The following is a 20,278-nucleotide window of genomic DNA, read 5'->3' as shown; positions in this document are numbered from 1 at the left end:
GCGTGCTACAGTGAAGCTTACTAGCATGCTACAGTGGAGCTCACCAGCATGCTATAGCAAAGCTCACTAGCATGCTACAATGGAGCTCACTAGCATGCTACAGTGAAGCTTACTAGCATGCTACAGTGGAGCTGGTTAGCATGCTACAGTAGAGCTTACTAGCATGCTACAGTGGAGCTCGCTAGCATGCTACAGTGAAGCTTACTAGCATGCTACAGTGGAGCTCACTAGGATGCTACAGTGAAGCTTACTAGCATGCTACAGCGGAGCACGCTACGCTGTCCAGCAGGCAGTTGGCTAGCATAGCAAGCTAACCCACTGAGTCTCCACTTAAGCTTTTTTTTCCTTTTAAGATGCAATATAGGGGCTGAAATGAAATAATAATGTTATTCTTCTCTCTGCTCTTTTCCTGTCACGAAGATATCTGGACTTTTGATGTGTACCGAATATGTTAATATAATGTTCTCTTCATGAATGGAACAAAATAAATAAGTCAAAATCAAATGTGGGCAAACACAGGTGAGACCACCACAGAAACTACAGACAAACCCAAGGCCCACATTTTGTGCCCACTTGGCCTTGCCTGCTGGGAAACTGTCCTGTTTTGTTACCATTTAAACATGACTGCAGAAGACAATCGAAAAAGAACATTATGGTGAAAACATGTCTGTTTTATATGTATATTTCTGTTGCAGTTGAAATTAACCCGCACCAATGTCATAAATGTTCTACGCATGACCGTGTTCTACAACAACCTCCTGTTCTGCTAATTTAGCTTTATCTTGTTGGACATTGAGAAAGGAATTAAATAAGGATTGGTAATCCAGCATAGATCCGATAATCAGAGGCTCAGATTTCTTTGTTTTGCTGTAAAGATAGAAATACGGAAAAAGTTTTCCAGTGAACTCCATCCCCACAAAAGAATGAATGTGCAGCTTCTCGCCCACATCATAGAAGGACACCCTCCCTTCATCGTAGTCCAAATACACCCCCAGTGTTTTGGGCCTAGGGCACAGATGGAGAACCGTGTAGGGTGTAGCATGAACCTGGTAGTCAAACCCTCGTTTTCCAATAGCAAAGAATCCATTCTCTCTTTTCAAAACTGCCCCTCCAGATCTGTCCGCTGTCTCTGCAGCAACACCTACATCCCAGTTGTTCCTCAGGCCCACTATGACCTCCCAGTAGTGCCGGCCAGAGGTGAAGCCCTTTGTCCCCAAAATCATGGGAAGGTTGAACTTGTCTGTGTCGTCAGATGATGATGATGAGTAGGTTATTTTAGGATGCTTCAAACGTTTTCCAAAGTCGGAAACCACAAGGTTTCCACCAGCAGTGGAAGGGTCAAACGTGACCGATTCTAAAAAGAATGAGTAAAAAAAAAAAATATTTTTTAGTATAATTATATTGAACAAATTAACTATATAATATTGTCTGTGTCTGTACTGACATTTTTCTCTTAAGTCTCACTACAATCATCCTCTGATCTATTGTAATATTTTTTCCCGGTGGTTTTTTACTATGTTGAAGTCGGATTTATAGAAGACAATAAAATAAAACAATTTGTCAAATAACTAAAGCATGAATACTTCTGGTTGAACATAAACCTTTACATTTATTTTAAAGGCCAAATTAAGCTTCAGCTCTGAGTACTTTGAGAACAGAAAAACATTTAGATGAAGTTGAGATCCACACCCAAACACAGATGAATCACCGGAGCAGCAAGACAAGCTGGGGCACGTTTGCAGTCAATACACCCGCTCCAGGGCATTGGCATTGGGTGTGGAAAATGTCAGCAAGGTATTGATTGTCAACTTCTTTGCGACAAAATGAAACTTCTGAAACTCAAATCTATTTCAGTTCAGTGAATTCCTGAATCTTTACTGCCATCTTGATTATTTAACTACAGAAATATAACTACAGAAAGACATCTACCACTCTGAGTCAGATCTTGAAATGCTTAAGAAGATTTTCTTCCTCTTTAAGTAATTCTTGTATTATTATATCTTGTGATATTTCTTAAGTTATAGATCTCACCTTTGTATTTCCTCATTCTGGTCAGTTCTGAAAAAGTTAAAAACAACCATTATTGCACAGTCATGTCGTAGACAGAAGAAAGCAGTGTAGCAGATGTTTACCCGTGCAGGTCAGAGTTTTCAGTTCTGCTCGAAAAGCATCTATGATGTGACTCACAGATGTCCTCAGGGTCTCCAAGCAGAGGTCGGAGTAAACCCAGAATTGGGTGCTGCTTGCTTGGTCTAAGATGGTCTGGAGAGAGTGCAGGGTCTGAAATGATTAAATGATGGTGAGAAGCTTTGGTTGAACAGACAAGGGCAGGTTTCTTGTTCCATTCACAGACACTCGGATTTGCAATTCCATAGAGTCTAAACAGAAACGTAGCAGCCAATGAGTAGGTAATGTATTGTGTTTGGGTTTGAACTTGGAGAAAACTGACTTAATTTTCATCTATGCGCTACCTAACCCTTCTTAGTTCAAACCTTGGTTCTTGAGTTTCCTGTCAAAGTTGCTGGGTTTAGGAACCGCATGGTGATATTATACTTGGGTTTCATTTCGTTGACCAAGTTTGAACATCTGCATGAAGGCCACTTTCAAAACTTTTTACTCCTACTTTGGTTCAGCGGAGGTATGCTGCAAGATGGTTACTGAGGATGCTATGGCTACGAGGTACAGGGATAAGCCACCACCAGTGTATGAATGTGTGTGTGAATGGGTCTGTGACTGTGAAGCGCTTTGGGCCCTCGAAGGAGGGTAGAAAGTGCTATAAAAGTATACGCCATTTGCCATTTACCATTTAATTGACATAAATTGTTGGAAAAACAGTGTGAGAACCAATGTGCGTCACGTTATAAGTTGTTTTAATGAGCTTGCAGTCATCCAACCACATTCTATTGGGTTGCTGTTAAACCACTGCCTACGTTTGTCTGCTAATAACCGACTACGGTGGCCATTTGGGTTCAGTTTTTTTCCTCTTGAAGCGGATTGTATTCAAACTAAAGAATCTCAGAGTGAACCAAAGTTCAGTCCGATAGAAAATGAACTGAGACCACCTCGAAAGATGGGTCAGAGAGCAGTTCCTGGTCCCAGACCATCAAGACTGAAACTTTGTTCCAGATTGAGTCCAGTCTAAATACACCCTTACATTTGTTCTCTCCAGTATAAGGAAGTGAGAACAGTAGTGATGTGGTAATTTCTCCTGGTTCTGATCCAAACTGGCAGCAGTTTCTGAGTAAGCTGCAGCTTATTAAAATCTGTTCCAATCATCTACACTGCAGGAGATATTAGCCAGGTCAAATCTGGACATCAGAACTCTGAGTCTCCATTTACCAACAATAGAAATAATCTGATTTCATGTGAGGCTGAAACTCAGATCTGATTTTTTTCAACTCCAAGATTTCCAACTTTTCCATTCCTTGAGAAATCCATGATATTCACTCTTTCTTCTTGTTTCCAAAAACATAAACTTATGTCTGTCATCGTTGAACTAAATAAAGTTTTAGTGAAGAGTTCAGGTGCTCTAAGCAGAAGCAGAGAGTCTGATGGACCATAATGGTTTGGTGACAGAAAGCTCAGTGTCGCGTGCATATATGTGACATAAAACGCTGAACAAGCAGTTTTCTTTAAAATTTTTATTTGTGCGTTTTTTTTTTTCCTGCTTTCTTGTAACAGAGGGTCATGAATTGGTCCCCTGTCTCCCTATCCCATCAGTGGAACCCATCACGAGTACTAGCACTTCCTGGGTCTCCGCACTACACTTCCCATCAGCCCCTGTTGTTACTCCCAGAAGCAACACAGCTGTATTCCATCTGCAGTCAGTCCCAACTGTATTTTGTTGGAGCTCTGCTCAGTGCGAAGTCTTGTTTATGCCACTCTGCCTGCATTACTGAGCGTTCCTGACCCGACCTGACCCTCATTTTTCTTTTTAGCTACCCCTCACTCCTGTTCCCCTGTTTATGCCAATAAAACCTGCTGCACTTCCCGCAGCTGTCTGCTTGTTTGTGACACAGAGACAAAGTCAATTTAATACTGCATAAAACACTAAAATGTAAACTGATGGCTCAGTTGCAGAGCTCATCTGTTCATGCTCTTGTAGACGGGCTGACCTGCAGCAGGTGAAGGGAGTCCTGGTTCCGTGAGATCTCCTGGAGCTTCTCGTTCTTCCTCTGCAGCTCTGCGATTTGCTCCTGCAGTTTTCCGACAACAGTCTGCATCCTCTCCTGAAATTTCCTCATCTTTTCTTCTATGTTGGATTTGAGCTTTGTTTGGTTATTTTGGACTTTTTCCATCAAAGTGGTAAAAAGCTTCTCGCTGTGTTCCATCTCCTGTGCTGCTTTTACCTGTTTTAAAAAAGGTGTCTACATAAAGACAAATAGTATTCCTAGAGTGAAAAATATTTGTCTCAACACTCACTTTGCTCATTTCTGAGATTTCAGTGACTCCTTTTATCTTTTCCATTCTGTCGTTGATCATCAGTTTGATCTGTGCTTCTTTGGACTCAATATTCTCCTGAAAAATACACCACAAGTAGTGAAAATCTGATCAAATCAGGGAGTTTTTCCAAATTAAGCTTAGCATTTTAGGGAGTGTCTCACCCTCTGCAGAGCTGCCTCCTCTTCCACAGGCACAAACTGGTGGCCTTTGTGCTCAGCCTCACTGCACAGCAGGCAGATGCAGACTCGCTCCTGCCTGCAGAAGAGCTCCATCACCCTGCTGTGCTTCTCACACACCCTCTCCTCCAGGTTCTCCACCGGCTCGATCAGCCCATGCCTCCTCAGGGTGGGCACCCTGTGGTGCGGCTCCAGGTGTGCCTCACAGTAGGACACCAAGCACACCAGGCAGGATTTTGAGGCCTGGAGCTTGAAGTGCGTGCAGACGTCGCACATCACCCGCAGCGAATTCTCCTCTCCTTCCATCGCCTCTATTTTTCTCTTCTTGATCTGCACAGAGATCTCTGAGATGATGGCGTTGGTGAAGAAATCTGGCCTGCTGGGGAATCTTTTATTGCACGTGGGGCAGTGGCAGAGCTCGCCTTTGTCCCAGTGTTGGCTCAGGCAGGTTCTGCAGAAGTTGTGACCACAAGGGGTGGTGACTGGGTCGCTGAAGACATCCAGACAGAGGGAACAGAGGAACTGATCTTCCGGCAATGAAGCAAAAACGCCGAAACCCGACATCGCTGAAGCTCTGTAGGAAAATGTGTTTTATTCTTTTGTCCAACAGACCACATAATCTATTTGTTAGTGTTATATGCAAGAATTACAGACCCGTTAATGGATCAAGCATTTAGGCTACGATTAAATGCAAGTTTTTAGTCATTTGTTGATGCTAGTTTTGGATTTACACCCTCATTCATGAGTATAGAAGACATTATCTCAATACTGGGAATTTGGATATTGATCTTATACCAAGTGATTAAAGGACTAGTACTGCCAATACTGATATTTTTATAATTTTATAATTTCGGAACTACAATTTTTCTTTTGTTATTAAACTGTAATAAAACATAGGACAGAAACTTTTGCAAAATAAAAATATTAATTAATAAATTACAACAGTCTGGACTGAACATCAATTATAGAAAATATATATTAATAATGGCATTAAATTGATATTAATAAGGAAACAGTAACTAGTGCCAAATAAAAATGACATACATTGGACCATTTAATAATTATTTTAAAATAAAGGCAGTAATAAAATAAAGTCGCTAATAAAAGAAAAGGCAAAGGTTAAGTTAAAGTCTCGTTAGTTGTCCCCACTGACTGTTTACTGTTGTTTATTCTCTGAATTTGACGTGTAAAAATATGAACAACACAATTAAAAATCCTGCCATTGTGTGCAAATATGTGGCTCTTTAATGACTCGCCGCTCTCCAGTGAAGCGGGGATGGGAGGAGCAAGAGGGGCGAGAGTATGAGGGAGGTAGTCAGACAGTGTTGCCAGTATGGGCAGTTTTCTTCTCAAGTTCAGTGTTTTTTGGTCCATTCTGGCAACAAAAGTAGAGGCTGGACTTGTATGAACTTCATAAGTAAATTCAAGCTTTGTACTGTAAATAAAAACTGTGGCGAAAGTATCAAACCCATCAAGCTAGTATCAATACTTCACATTGGTATCAATATTATCAATACTCAGATTGATACGCCCACCCCTAGAAGACATGTTGCAGAATATCATATATGTAAGAAATCTAAATTAAAAACATTATGGAAGCATAAAACTACCAAATTTCCTTTCAATAAATTGAGCACAAGATCTCCAAAATACTGTCAAGCTTCCAATATGAAAGATAAAATGGTCAAAAACCTCAAAACAACAAAATCAGACTCAAAACTTTGACCATTTCATTTCTAATTAATAATTAAGCAATTTACTTTAGTGTTTAAAGTCATCTGGGATGATTAAAAATGTTGTAAGTTAGTGTTTAAAGCTAAATAAAATTTTAATTTGATATTGTTAATATCAAATTCTACAACACTTTGACCATTTTTGATTTATTGTAGTCATTTTTTTTTCAGTTATTTTTTTTAAATATAATTATGCTGTCTTTAGGCAAATAAAAAAAAAAAAAACATGTCATTTTTTAGGACATTGTTTCTGCAGAGCAGCAGGAGTTCATTAGAAGCCTGACCTGACTTCCCAATATCCCTTTGTTTACATTCCCTCTTCTGCTAGCTTACAGACCCTCACACCCTCAACCTAGCATTACCTTGAAGCTCTTTTCACAGTGCTGCAGTGGAAAAAAATGCATTATCAAGTTGGAATCTGGAAAGATCATTGTGACTGGGTTCAGTTTGTATTATTTCAGGAAGAGTTAGAGAGAAGCTGGAGGTGAGCTCATTGGAGCGTGAAGACATGAGCTTCAGTTTGTTTTGGAGAAAAAACTGGAGACAAACTCTGCACTTTGATCAGACGGACATCGGGCTGAAGAGCTGAAAAACTGCTTTTGATCACATATATGTCTAGTTAATGGTAAAACAAAAGCATCCAGTTGTGTCTTCTTTTGCAGAAAGCTCTTCTTCAGCTTTTGTCGTTAATGCACCATTAATGCTGGTTAAAAAAAAAAAAAAACTTTTTGCATTTTTTTCGTGATTGGAGTATTTAATGGTTAATTTGAAAAATGTAAAAAAAACAGCAGCAAGGTGTCATTTGGCTGTGAAGAATACAGACCCGCCTAGTGACTCATTGTCACATGAAGCTGGATGTAAGTCCAAGTTCAGTTTCACTCTTTTACGGGAAAAAATGAGAAAAAATGAAGGTATGTTGTAACTCACCGACGTTTGTAGGTCCTGCGGAGCTGAGATGATCAGATTAATGTCTGACCCCTCCCTGCATAAATGTCTTCTAAAGAGAGCCTTGGAGGAGGAGGAGGGTGTGGCAGAGTTATGTCATTTCGCTGAAATGAAACTGAAGTGTTTTGTCCCTGAAGCAGAGAGGAGTTCTGTCCTGATATTTCTCTGTAATCTTTTATTGATGCACTTTTATTTTTTCAGGAAAATTCAGTATCTGACATCTGACAAAAACATCTCTAAATCACTTTATATCATGCATAAAGGCTCCTATCTTAGAAAAATTCATACTGTAAATCCACTAGTGTTGAAGGCTAAACGTGAAAACATGTTCAGTAACTCCTTGTTTTGACATGAAAACCAAGAAATAGCAACTCAGAAGCTTTTAAAAACAGTTTTTGGGAGCATAAAATGTAAGATTTTTCTAGTTGAATAAACAAGCAAAGAAAGGAAAAAAAAGTTTTTGACCCTTTAACAACCAGACCAAAAAGAAAATGTTTCTTTTTTTTTCATTGATATTGCCATGGATGAATAGTATGTTGGGCCAGAGGTGCGACCTATATGTGAATGAATGACTTATTTGTGATTTAAGAGATAATAAATATTGTTTCATAAATTGAACAAATATTTGTTATTTTTCCACTAACAACCACTAGAGGGCACTGTAGGTTTGTGTGCCTGTATTTGCTACTGACAGCAACACAGAGGAAGTGCCATCCAAAACAAATATGAAGGAGATTCTGACTGATACTTTGCATCAAAAAAATATTATCTTAGTTTCTACCTTTTCCTTCTTCTGACTAATGTAAGACAAGTCATCAGCTCCTGTAATAGATGGTGAACCTAACCGAAATAAAAAAAAAGAAAAAGGCTGAATGATCTCATGAACCCAGACTTGAACACGTGCTCACAAATGTTTTTCTAGAGCTTCTCAAAATAAATGAACCTGATCTCTCAACGTCATCCGTGTCATCTATGTAAATGACATATACGGACAACATGTTCGATGAGGCTAAAAACTGGCAGTAGCTTCTCTGATACGCGACAGGAGTGTCAAGTTTATGAACACAGTTTTAGAAAAGAGTCCATTTTGATGCACGTTGAAAAGGAGGCAGCGGACGTAAATTTGACAAATGAATCACGTTGGATGTGAATGCAGATTCACGCCGGGTTTGGTGGATTTGTTCAGAAGCATCACAATTTCACCCAAAACTACGACTTGTTTACGAAATGTTTTTTTTTTCTAGAGCTGGGTATTGCCAGTAATTTCCAGAATCAATTTGATTCAATTCACCAGAGCTTGAAACGATCCGATTAAGATTTTTTTCTTTTTTTTTCTGTTCTTGCGATTCAATCACTTTAATTTTATTGAGTTCAATTTTGAGTTTATACAATTAACAGATTTAGATTTTTGAAGATATTTATATTAATCTGATATACATTGCACACTTTAAAGTGTATATATTAAATTATAATGAGATTGTTAACAGCATTCAGTGTTACTCAAAGGGAGAAGCAATTGTTCTGCTTCTCCTGTAAGGAGTTTCCACCACTAGGTGGCGATCGAGTTAAAGCATTACACCTTATTCCAGAAGAAGAAGAAAGAATGAGCAAAACAAATGTGTTTTAGAACACAAATGGTTACTTTAAAAATATTTCCTTTTGGAGTTTGGAAAATGGATACCTGTAAGTACATAAAGAAGTACATTTAGTCAGCAATGTATGTTTAAGTTGACCGAGTGTTAACATTAGCCGCCCAACGGGAAATCCCATTAAACATTAGCATCAAGCTAGCAGACTTTCACTTTATGTGCTAAATTGATCTCTACTTTTATGGATCGATTATTGATTTATTAAGCTTAGATCCATTCAGATTCATTAATGGATTATATCAATTCAGCCCTAATTATTTTCTTCTTTATAATGTAGGTTTTGGCGATTAGAACATTTATTGTGCTTAACTGTTTGGTTTAGCAGGGAATTAAAGTGTTAAAGATAAACAAAAAAAACCATTACATTTTGTCTCAACTTTGTCTAAAACAACAAAATTCAAAATAAACTTCAGCATCTTCCTCTAACAAATCAGCTAAATTAACCCAAATGCTCTCACATCCCATCCATTACTGAGGTATGTGTTCACACGTCTTTTCTTCCATCTCTCTTCTATCTATCAAAACGTTACTGCGGAAATGTGTTTCTTTAATCTTAAATCTGTGAAATGAGGCAACAGTTCAATGTGTTAAAACAACATCAATAATGAGTTTAGAGGAAGCGGTTGGGTCTGAAGGAGGAACACACAGGAAGATTGGGCATGCGATCGTCACACTTATCCATACAGTCTGTCCTTTTTCACATCCTTAGCTTTGCTTGATGAGGCTTTTCTCGCTCACAGGACTGATCACCATGGTCTCAGAGGCTTTGTCGCAGCAGTAAAGGTAGAAGAAGGGTTGAATCCTCTCTGTGAAAGTAGCCTCAAACGTGTAAATGTGGGTCCGAGCTTTCACGTCGTAGAAGGAGACTTGACCTTCCTCAAAGTCCACGTACACTCCCACCCTTTTGGGCTTGGACTCGAGGGATAGCTGCAGCGGTGGGGCTGTGGACACGCGGTAGCCCTGGCCTTTTTTCAGGGCCAGAGCCCAATAGCCCTGAGATGTGCTGACAGAGATCCTGCCTTTCCTGTTCACCGAAGACCTGGCCACTCCGATGTACCAGTCGTCTTTGTCCCCCACCTGGACCTCCCAGTAGTGTCTGCCGGACGTGAAGCCCTCGCGTCCCAGTACTATCACCACAGTGTCGAAGCGGTCAGGGTGGTCGGGGAGGTCCTGCCAGGCCCCCAGGTGCCTCACCTGACGCCGATCCTGAGACAGCTGCAGCCACGGGTTGGCCGTGTCCGGGTCCAGAGTTACGTACACTGTGGAAGCAGAACCAGGAGTTTGTTCTGTTGTGCACAACTACAACACAGAACTGTAGACAAAACCAATCACCTGAATATTTCTGAACCTTTGTGATCTCTGTTAAAATCAGAGAAAGAGAATCAATTATAACTCTGAATTTAGTTCACTGTTGATGAATTTTCAATTTTTTTAGAAGAAAGATTGTCCCACCACTTTCCGATAGCTTGTCAATCATTTCGGTTAGGGTAGCCTCCAGGTTGCAGACGGTTCTTCGGATCATTCCCACACAGGTGTCAGTGGGAACGCTGGTTTCAGACCAGTCCTTCACAGACGGAGGAGTGCTGAGGGCAGGGAAGCTCTGAGAACCACACAAGAACATCTCAGACCACATTAATACAAACTCTGAACAAGTCAGGAGCAAGAAGAACTCGTGCGGTGGAACACATTTAAGGAAGATGTTCATACCAAAGAAATGAAAGAGTAAAGTTATTCCACATTTACTGCATTCTGTTATTTAATGAAATGATTCACAAGAGCACCACAGTTTCCAAACAGCACCTCCTTGTGGCCATAAGTCATTTACATCTCAAACTGTTATTCATTTCTGCCCTTAGCACATAGTTTATTTGATTAAGTGCACTTCAGTATAAGTAGGAATAGCAAGTATAGATCATGTATGTGATGGGTAGGAAGTAAAGTAACTCTGTACTTTTTCAGACAAAATTGGAAGATTTCAAGTTTACAATAGATATAAAATTAAAGACAAGTATACATGTAATACACAACTACATTTTGTTTGGGATGGTTTTAGTTGAACTGATGTCATCTGGGACTTTGATTATTCTGGTGACTGGATCCTCATACTATCATCATGTTACACAGACTGGTCCTGTAATCAATCAATCCTCAAAACCAGTCTCTGCTGACTCAACAAGAATGTTTTTTAATACATGTTGATGAAAAGGTCTTTGTGGTGCCTCATACCATGATCCGAGTGAATACTTGATTCTGATTGGTCCTATTAAAAAGCGGTCATGAGCTGCGTTTCCACTGACTATGAAATTACACAAATTGAATTTGTGATAATAAATTCGCCAAATGGAAACCCGTCAATTCCAAAAAACTTGCATTTTTTGAAAAAAATGTTTGCAGTTGAAAGAGGAGAGTTTTGAAATCGACCAGTTTTGCAAAAATGTAATAAAACATTTTTTTTATATTTAATGAGTCACATGACCAACAGAGGTCCCACAGCATCACACAACTCATCAAGAGTTGAGCTTGTCTTGGTGAATTGTTGGATCCGCAGATATTCTGAAAAATCACCAACCACGATTTCCCAAAATCACTTCACCTATAGCGGCTCCAGCTTACCATGACCATAAGACACCGACATCTCTTTTGATGGATGATAAGCCCTAGTGCTCCGTGTTTTTGAAGGATTTATCACACAAGTTGGTTTGTGTTTATTCACATAATTATGACTTAATGGAAACAATGTATTTGTGAAATTGAATTTACATTGCTGGAATTTCAATACTATTTCTTAACTTTTTCTTAATCATCTGGACAAAAACAAGCAATAAGAACGTATTTCCTGATGTTTAGCATACACACCACTTTCCTCGGCTCACCAATTAAAAAAAGGAAAATCTAAACTTTCAGAAAACTTTGAAGTTCATAATAATAAAATTTTTAGGCTACTATCTAACAGCCAACCTTCACTGTAAGGTCAAAATTGCAACGTTGCTCTCTAAAATCCTCAAACCTTTAAGAAGTGAATGTGATCCGTCCGAGCCACATTTTCCAGGTCAGTGTTCCTTCTCTTCAGCTCAGAGATTTCCTGTTCCAGCTCGGAGATGAGGCCTTGTGCGCGGCGCTCCGTCTGCCTCTGCTTCTCCTCGATGGCCAGGACCAGCTCGGCCTGCGTTCTCTGGATGGAGCGCACCAGCTCGGAGAAGACTTGCATGCTCTCCTCCATCTCTCTCTTAGCACTGGACTGAACAGTCAAAACACAAATGTTGGAACCCAAACGGGATGTGAAGCTTCCATTCATGTTTAGGAAAACTGACTTTGTTCAGCTCCAGAGAGAGTTTGATCTCTTCCACCTTGGTCACCCGGTCCTGGATCATCTGCTGCACATCAATCCCTGTTCTTTTCAGCTGTGCCTGCATACATTCATCAAAGAAACAGGTTGTTCATTTTCCTCATGCAGGACAAGTTTTAATCTGCAGTTTTAATTACATTGATTTATGGATGGACAGCCAGGCTAAGTGATTAAAAATAAATGCGTTGACAGTAAAATATGTTTATACGTCACACAACTGCTGCTTTATTTAACCACACTAACTCCTGTTTTGTCTGTGCAATTGCTTAGTGGAAAATGTCAACGACAGTATCATCAACTTCCTGTTTTTTCCCATTTTCACTTATGAAATGAATAAAATCTGTTAAGTAAAAAAATCTTTTATATAAATTATCTTACAAGCTGGATGTAAAACCACAAGTCCGTTTTTTGGAGTCTAACGATGCACAAATCCCCTTCCACCACCACCTTCTCATGGAGGTGTTCCCACTCCAGACCTCCTAAGGCAGGGATAGACAACTCCAGGCCTCGAGGGCTGCAAACCTCCATGTTTTCCAACACTCTCTGCTCCGGCATGTTCTATATCACTGGACACACCTGAACCAGATAATCAGTCATGAGTAAAGCTTGGATATCTGGGAATCATACAGACACTGTGGCCCTCGAGGCCTGGAGTTGCATATCCCTGTCCTAGGGTGTTAATTTATGCTCCTTTTTGTGTGGAGACCCCAGCTCCTTGGAAGGAAACTCATTTATGTGAAATCAATCGCTCCTTCACATCCAAAGGAAGATGTGGGGGCCATTTTAGGCTTTAAACTCCCTTCAATGAAGGGGGTCCACCTTTTTTCCAGATAAGAACGTTGACCTCTCCTCCCAGCGGAAGAACTTCAGAGGTCTAAAAAAAGCTGAAAGGGTTATTTTGTCAAAATTCCGACGTACCCTGAAGGTATGTTCACGCCTCCTTTCGGAAATGTGTGTTTAAGAAGTCCCTTCCAATGAAATGTCAGTCATGGGGATACATATGCGTTTAGGGCTTCCGCGTTCAAAACTCTTGTGTAGAAGTTTTTTAAGTTTGCTTTCTTCTTAAAAAACACATGGTCACTGGACGTGTGTTGAAAGTTAAATCAGGTTCAACTTTGACCAATCAGGATGTTGTCCCTTTTAATTCATAGAAGTGTCAACCATTTGAAAGTTGTTCGCAGAGGATCTTGTATCCGACTGGAATTCTATGATGCTAAATCTTTCATATATTTTGTAAAAGACTGTAGAGCAAGATCCACAAGATCTTCTCCACCAACACTTTTGCACCAAGTCTCTTCCTCCAAGTAGTTGATGAACATGGACTAAGAAACAGAATAAAAGACGAAGGAGAAGCCCCTCCCCGCTTGTCCAGTGTGAACAACATAAGTTACATTCTAGACAAGTGCCCAGTGGCTGGCTTTTTCCACATAAGATAAAAAAATAGGTCAAGAATGTTCCTTCAAATATGTGACCACAGATAAATCCGACCATTTCCTATGAATTCTGGGTGATCATCGGGTGAGACCTGAACAAAAGCTACCAATCATGTTTCTCAGTATTAGTTTGTATTTCTTCAAAATTCTTAAGACTGTTCTGCAAAAGCAGCAACGATATTTTTTACTGAAGTTTTTGTGTAAATGAGTTTCCTTCTTTGATATCAGACCACATCAGTTCTGAAATAGGAGCCGAGGTCTTTGCTGGCGTGTCTTTATTTAGTCTGACTGAAGCTGCAGTCTCAGCAGAGTCGGGATGATACTTCTGTGCAAACACTCTCACTTTATCTTAACCCTCGACACGTAGAGCTCAGCATGCAGGTGGTGTGAAGACGCCCCACCTTTTTCTCCGTCCACTCCCTCTCCACGGGGACGGTGTAGTGCGCCCTGTGGTCGGTCTCCGTGCACAGCACGCACACGCACGTCTGGTCCTTCTTACAGAAGAGCTCCAGCAGCCGCTCGTGCTTCGGACACATCCTGTCCTCCATGTTGGCTACGGGCTCCATCAGCTTGTGCTTGGTGAAGCGGGCGGCGTGGGACTTCAGGTGCTCCTCGCAGTAGGAGCTCAGGCACACCAGGCAGGACTTGACTGCTTTGGGACGCCCTTCCCCTAAACAGACGTCGCACAGGACCTCCTCCCAGAGAAGAGGGGACGGGGATGGAGGTGAAGGAGGCGGGGACATTTCTGGCAGAGGTGGTGCAGCTGCAGTTTGAGGTGAGGTTGAAGGAGATCCTTTGGAGGCGAGCTCCGGAGGGATTAATGGAGGTAAGTCTTCTTGCTTCTTTCTCTGATCTTCCTCCTGTTTTTGCTTCAGCTCCTCCACAAGCTGCTGCTTCTTATCCTCCTCCAAAAGCCTCTCCTCATCCTCCTTTTTCCTCCTCTCCATCGTCCACTTCTTTGCTGTCCCGTCTCCTGGTTTGGCGCTGGCCTTCTCCTCCACGCTCTTGACCCGGATCTGCTTGAACTGCTCGGCGATCTCCCTCAGGACCGTGTTGACGCTGATGTCTGGCCTCTTGTGGAAGGACTTCTTGCACATGGGGCACTGAAACAGAGGGCTGGTCTTCCAGTATCCCAGGATGCAGTTCTGGCAAAAGTTGTGTCCACAGGGGATAGAAACAGGGTTGGTGAAGACGTCCAGACAAATGGAGCAGTGCACCTGCTCTTCAGACAGATTCCCAGTGGCGGCCATTCCTGCACGGCGGAGAGGCGGGGTCAGTGTCAGCGCAAGCAAGCAGCTTTAACACCAAACCTGCTGAGATGCTGAGGGAACAGTCAGTGCATTACATTTCAGTCAGAAGCATTTTTTTTATTTACTATAAAACAACAAATAAATCCCAATCAAGCCCCAACATTCCATCCCAAATATTGGAGCAAACCTAAAAACACGAAATGCTGTTGTTCCTCCAGTGACCACTAGAGGCTGGCTTCAGCAGTAAGCAGTTTTCCAATGACCTGGTGACATTTCCAGTGTTAAAGGGTTCAAATGTAAATAAAACATTGAGAACAGATCAAGTCGAATTCTATAATGGTAGCTTTAAAAAAATGTTGCTTTGGCTTAGGCTATATTTATTACATCCATTTTTAGAAACATATAATGTTTAATCTATTTGTACCTGTTTTGATTACAGTTACTGTCTCCAAAGTGGTGCCACTAAAGAGTGAGTTTATTTTTTTATTTTTTTTTTTACTTTGGAGAGAAAAATAAATAATTTTAGTTAAGTGAAGAATTTAACCAGTTAAAAAAAGAAAAAAAAACTCATTAAATGTTTCTTAATAAAACAGATGAGAAATAAAAGACAGAATAGATAATTCTGGCTATTTTTTTCTGAATTTAATTTCGGAATATCAAAATAAAAAAAAAAAAAAATACTCAATATTCTGAGATTTTAGTTAAAAAAAGAGATATAAATTAGAATTTTAACTCATAAGAGCCTGTTTTTCCAAAAAAGAAAATTATGTGGAATATACCGCAAAACAAGCAAACCACAGAACAAATTTCTGATATTTTGATGTTACACTGATGTCACTATGGGTTCTTATTAATAATAAAGTCAGAATCCAAAGAATAAAGACAGATTTCTGAAAATCTGAAGTCAAAATTCTACAGTTCAAGCCAAAGTTCTGACATTAATGCCACAGTAATATTAAAGTCAGAGAGACAGAATTCTAAGACCAAAGCCAGAGTTCTGAGATGATCTTGAGAATTCACAAAAGATGGAGTTCAGTAAGTTTAAAGTGAAAATTCTAGGAATAGACTCAGAACCCCAAGATTAATGTTGGAATTCTAGGATTAAAATCAAATTTCTTATAGAAAAGTTGGAATTCTTTGAAGACAAAAACTCAAAGCTTGATTATTATTATTATTTTTTATGTCAGTGGTTTTTATCCCTGCAAAGGTTCTACTTCATTTTTCTGGACCGATGTCAGAGCTGTTGGCAGTCTCTGCTGCTCTCTGGTGGTCAAGACTTTACCTCACACTTGACCTTTCTGAGGCTTATTACTTCAATCGCACCGTTTCTTCATACAAATCCCAGAACATTTAAAATGATTTTCAATGTATAAAACAAACTCAGGCCAATTAATATTCGGGTTAGAACCACTTCACGTGAAACTGTCTTCAGCTTGTTCTTCAGATCTGAGTTCGAGCAGATCCCAGAGGCCTCGGATTCATGACACACAGATTAAGAAGCTTCCAAAAATAAGCTTCAGTCTGCTCTGACCTGCTTTCTCTGAACCTTCTTGAAAACCTTCTAACAAGTCGCGAAAACAACATCAAACTGATTTAAAGATGAAGGTTCTCCAAGAGGTCGTCAGAAGCCAAACTTGGAGGAACGTCTGTCTGTCTTCAGAGGAGCTGCAGCCTCAGAGATCCTTCATCCTCGGTAGTCGCAGGGAGGAACAACAGAAGCAACAAACGGCAGAAGGAGGTGAAGAAAAGACATGAGACACAGAGAAAACACTCACCAGAGAGCAGCTGCCTCCAGCGCCTTCTGTGCACTGACACATGAGACCTGCTTCTGCTCCCCCGGACCCAAAATATAACCCCCTCCCACCTCCGTTTGCCCCCAACAGAAATGTATCCGCTCTGTGCTGAAGGACAGAGTGGAGTTTAGGTTTAGGAAAAGCTGCAGTCTGGATCCTGACCGCATATCCGTAATATATAATTAATGAGATCATCAAAATGAAAGGAAAAACCTTTAAAGTTCTAGTACTTGAAGGGAAGAATGTCCTATATGGTCACCTTCTTATCTATTGATGGATCATTCTGTAGACTTTAACTCCCTTCTTAGGTTTATTATAGACATATTAACCTCACAAAATAATAACATTTGTTTTTAATTCATTTTATAAATAGGCATTTTCTTCTAACTAACATAAAGAAACAGACAGATAAAAAAAAAACAAATATCAAACTGAAGAAAGAGTGCTAATATTTCAAATTATTGACATTCAAAAGGAAACATCCAATGAGTTACTGAAGTAAGAGTAATTAATTAACACTCTGGTACTGATATAAAAACTAGATTTACCGTTCAGAACTGCAATAAGACAAAAAATGAATGTTAATGTGTGAATTAACATTTGAATAGTTAAATAAAATCAATATATATATATATATATATATATATATATTTTCAATAAAAATGTTTTTAAAAAAGGGAAATATCGTAAAGAAAATCAAGAAATCTACTTTAAAGAATTACATGAATGTATTAGCATTCTCTGAACCCTCTTGCCAGATAGACTTAGTACTTTGTAACTAAACTGTTATTATCAGCACAGAGGTCAGACGTTTCTTGTAGCTGATGATCAGATTCCTGCACATATCAGGAGGAATTTGGTCCACTCTCCACTGCAAAAGTGTAAATAACTTCTAAATTAATAGGATTTGGTCTTCTGTTGCTTGGAAACTCTGTCTAGGTTTTCTTCTGTATTGAGGTCCTCAGACTGGCTGGACTACACTATGACTTTGATATGTTTCAACCATTCCTTGGTTTTCTTGGTTTTTTGTTTAGGGTCATGGTCCGGTTGGAAGACCCATCTATCACCTATTTTAAACCTAGAAAACCTTTGCTAAAAAAAAGTTTCACCGTCACTTTTGCCAGGTAACTTTTACCCGATATAATATACAAATGACAAATATTTGTCATAAAAAATAGATCAAAATATGACAGCACATGATAATTGGAGTAGTAATCTTTTATTTTCAACTGTAGGTTATGTAACAAAATGGAAAATACAATTATTGGAAGATCCTAAAAACATGCTTGAAAATTACTGAAAAATTACAAATCGGAGAACAAAAAATTCCTAAAAAAATAAATAAATAACACACTGGAGACTACCCAGTCCACCCATTCCTGGGATATGTGAGACTTTACCCAGGGACCCATGACACTCAGAACAAAAGAACATATTGAAAATCATGTAAATGCCTTACCTCTGTGCAGAAAAAACACCCCAGTACCATAATGTTTCCACCTCCGTGCTTGACAGTGGGGATGGTGTTCTTGGGGTCATAGGCAGCATTTCTCTGCCTTCAAACACAACAGGTTGACTTGATGCCAAAGAGCTCCATGTTGATCCGATCTGACCACAGCATCTTCTCCCAATCACTCTTTGAATCATGAAAGTATTAATTTGTAAACTTCAGGTGGATCTGTACGTGCCTTCTTAAGCAGGTGGACTTTACAAGTTCCTAAACCATTACAGTGTAAAGGATTCCTAGTGGTTTTCTTGGTGATGCTTTGAGATCATCAAAAAGATAATCAATGTGGGTTTTTAAGGCCAATTTCTCTCTGTTCTCATTATCATGGAAACCCCACCAGGTCAGATCTGGTTTGGAGCCCCAGACCTACAGGTTGATTGATGGCCATGTTCTTGTATTTCTTAACAATTGAACCAACAGTCGTCAACTTAACCCCCAGTTTGTTGCTCATGGTTTTATTGTCCATTCTGGTCTTCCACAAGTCTACAATCTTCTCCCTTAAATCCACTCGGGGATCAAATATGTATTTCCTCCACTGCATGTAAAGTAATAAAATCAATAAGAACCATTGATTCAGAATAGTTAAATAATCTACTTTAGTAGATAAAAATAACTGAGAGAAAGTAAATTGTAACGTCTAACTGTGGACTTTGCTTGCTGAGTGGATACAGAACAACTTTCTGTGCCAAACATAGACGGACTGAGATGATCTTTGATCCACAGAGAGTGTTTACAATCACCCCTTTCTCTAAAACCTACATGTCAGGGTAGAAGTCTATAATCATGGACTCTAATCCCTGAACTTTAACGGTCACAGTAAATCTAAAACATCATCAGAATGTTATCTTCCTAAAAACACAATCAAAGGTTTATTGTCAAACCTAGAGAGCCTTATCCTTGACAGATCAGACTGCAGTGAGAGTCAGATGTGATGTAGGTTCTGTGAGTTCATTCAGAACACTGATGACACCAGGAAGTAGGCCCACGTCGATCCTGTCTTCAAGTCTTTAATTTGTGGTTAAAAGACTTTAAAACAACTCTGTTTGTGCTTAAGTCTCTCCAAAGTTCGTCTCTGACATGTTGGTCCAAGATGAACCAGCAGGAACTCTGAGAAGTGGAAGGACAGACCTGCTGCTGGCGTCCAGAATCAGAACCAAACCTGGTGAAATTTTGGATTTTTCTTCCTGATTTTGTTGAAAGAACTTCTACTCTGACGATGGTCATGTTCAGAACAAAAACTGTTCCTTTCAGATCAGTGTGACAAATGAAAGTCTTAAATTTTGGATTAACTATAATTTCATAACAATGTTTTGATTGTGATTTTTGTCAGTGTGCTTTTTTATATTGTCTATTTCTATAAATTACAGTTTGTATTGTTGTTTTTTATTTTGTTTTCTTAATGTATCATTTTAGTGGAACATTGTGAATTACCTGGACAATGATTAGAGTGTTTTACTTGTAGATTTTATTCTCAAGGCACCATTTTTCATGCAGTTTAAGACAGAATATGGGAAGTAAATACAAATAAATCTGTGTAAAGTGGCCTGGATTTGTGACTATGCAGTATTTGTGTTGTATGTATTGCTCCATCTTCTCTTCTGATTAAGCAATACTTTTGTGTACTTTTCTCTTCAGGCGTGGCTTTTGTTTCTTGAAAAAACATCAGAATTCACTAAAACCTTTAAATTTGGGGATAAAAAAATCTCTGCGTCAAATAGAAAAAGATGTTAGAGAGGGAGAAGCAGGACTGATGAAAACTGAAATTATGGCACCTTTTTCTTTGGAGTTTAATGAATTAGAACTATTTTTTCACTAAATTGAAAATCTTAAATAGATAGCATAAATCGATAAATAAATAGTTTTCCAGTCATCTCTGCGAGGTGTTTTTGCCTGTTTCAACATCCAGGACAGACAGATGCAGCACAGCAGCTCCCAGGATGAAAACACTTCATGTCAGCGAAAACCTCAGCCAACCCGGCAGCCGGTAGTCCCCGAGGCAGCTG

At 39.6% G+C, this 20,278-nt stretch overlaps 2 protein-coding genes across 2 annotated transcripts; both read right to left on the bottom strand.

Moving 5' to 3' along the window:
* Window positions 1-200: 200 nt before the first annotated feature.
* LOC118600062 (E3 ubiquitin-protein ligase TRIM39-like) lies at window positions 201-5,434 on the bottom strand. The gene is made up of 6 exons (XM_036216725.1): window positions 4,605-5,434; window positions 4,423-4,518; window positions 4,116-4,349; window positions 2,133-2,280; window positions 2,032-2,058; window positions 201-1,354 (listed from the first exon to the last, which is right to left on the bottom strand). Exons 1-6 carry the CDS (start codon window positions 5,181-5,183, stop codon window positions 729-731), a joined length of 1,710 nt encoding a protein of 569 aa, XP_036072618.1. The 5' UTR covers window positions 5,184-5,434; the 3' UTR covers window positions 201-728.
* Window positions 5,435-8,045: 2,611 nt separating this feature from the next.
* si:dkey-46i9.6 (E3 ubiquitin-protein ligase TRIM7) lies at window positions 8,046-16,775 on the bottom strand. Its single transcript, XM_024288512.2, has 7 exons — window positions 16,751-16,775; window positions 14,127-15,046; window positions 12,258-12,353; window positions 11,954-12,184; window positions 10,399-10,546; window positions 10,279-10,305; window positions 8,046-10,205 (listed from the first exon to the last, which is right to left on the bottom strand). The coding sequence occupies exons 2-7, from the start codon at window positions 14,973-14,975 to the stop codon at window positions 9,652-9,654; spliced, it is 1,905 nt and encodes a 634-aa protein (XP_024144280.2). The 5' UTR covers window positions 14,976-15,046; window positions 16,751-16,775; the 3' UTR covers window positions 8,046-9,651.
* Window positions 16,776-20,278: the final 3,503 nt, after the last annotated feature.

Source organism: Oryzias melastigma, linkage group LG18 (genome assembly GCF_002922805.2).
Source record: "Oryzias melastigma strain HK-1 linkage group LG18, ASM292280v2, whole genome shotgun sequence".
Lineage (NCBI taxonomy): Eukaryota > Metazoa > Chordata > Actinopteri > Beloniformes > Adrianichthyidae > Oryzias > Oryzias melastigma.
The sequence above is the reverse complement of the archived record's forward strand: the minus strand, read 5'-3'. Positions and strand labels throughout refer to the sequence as shown.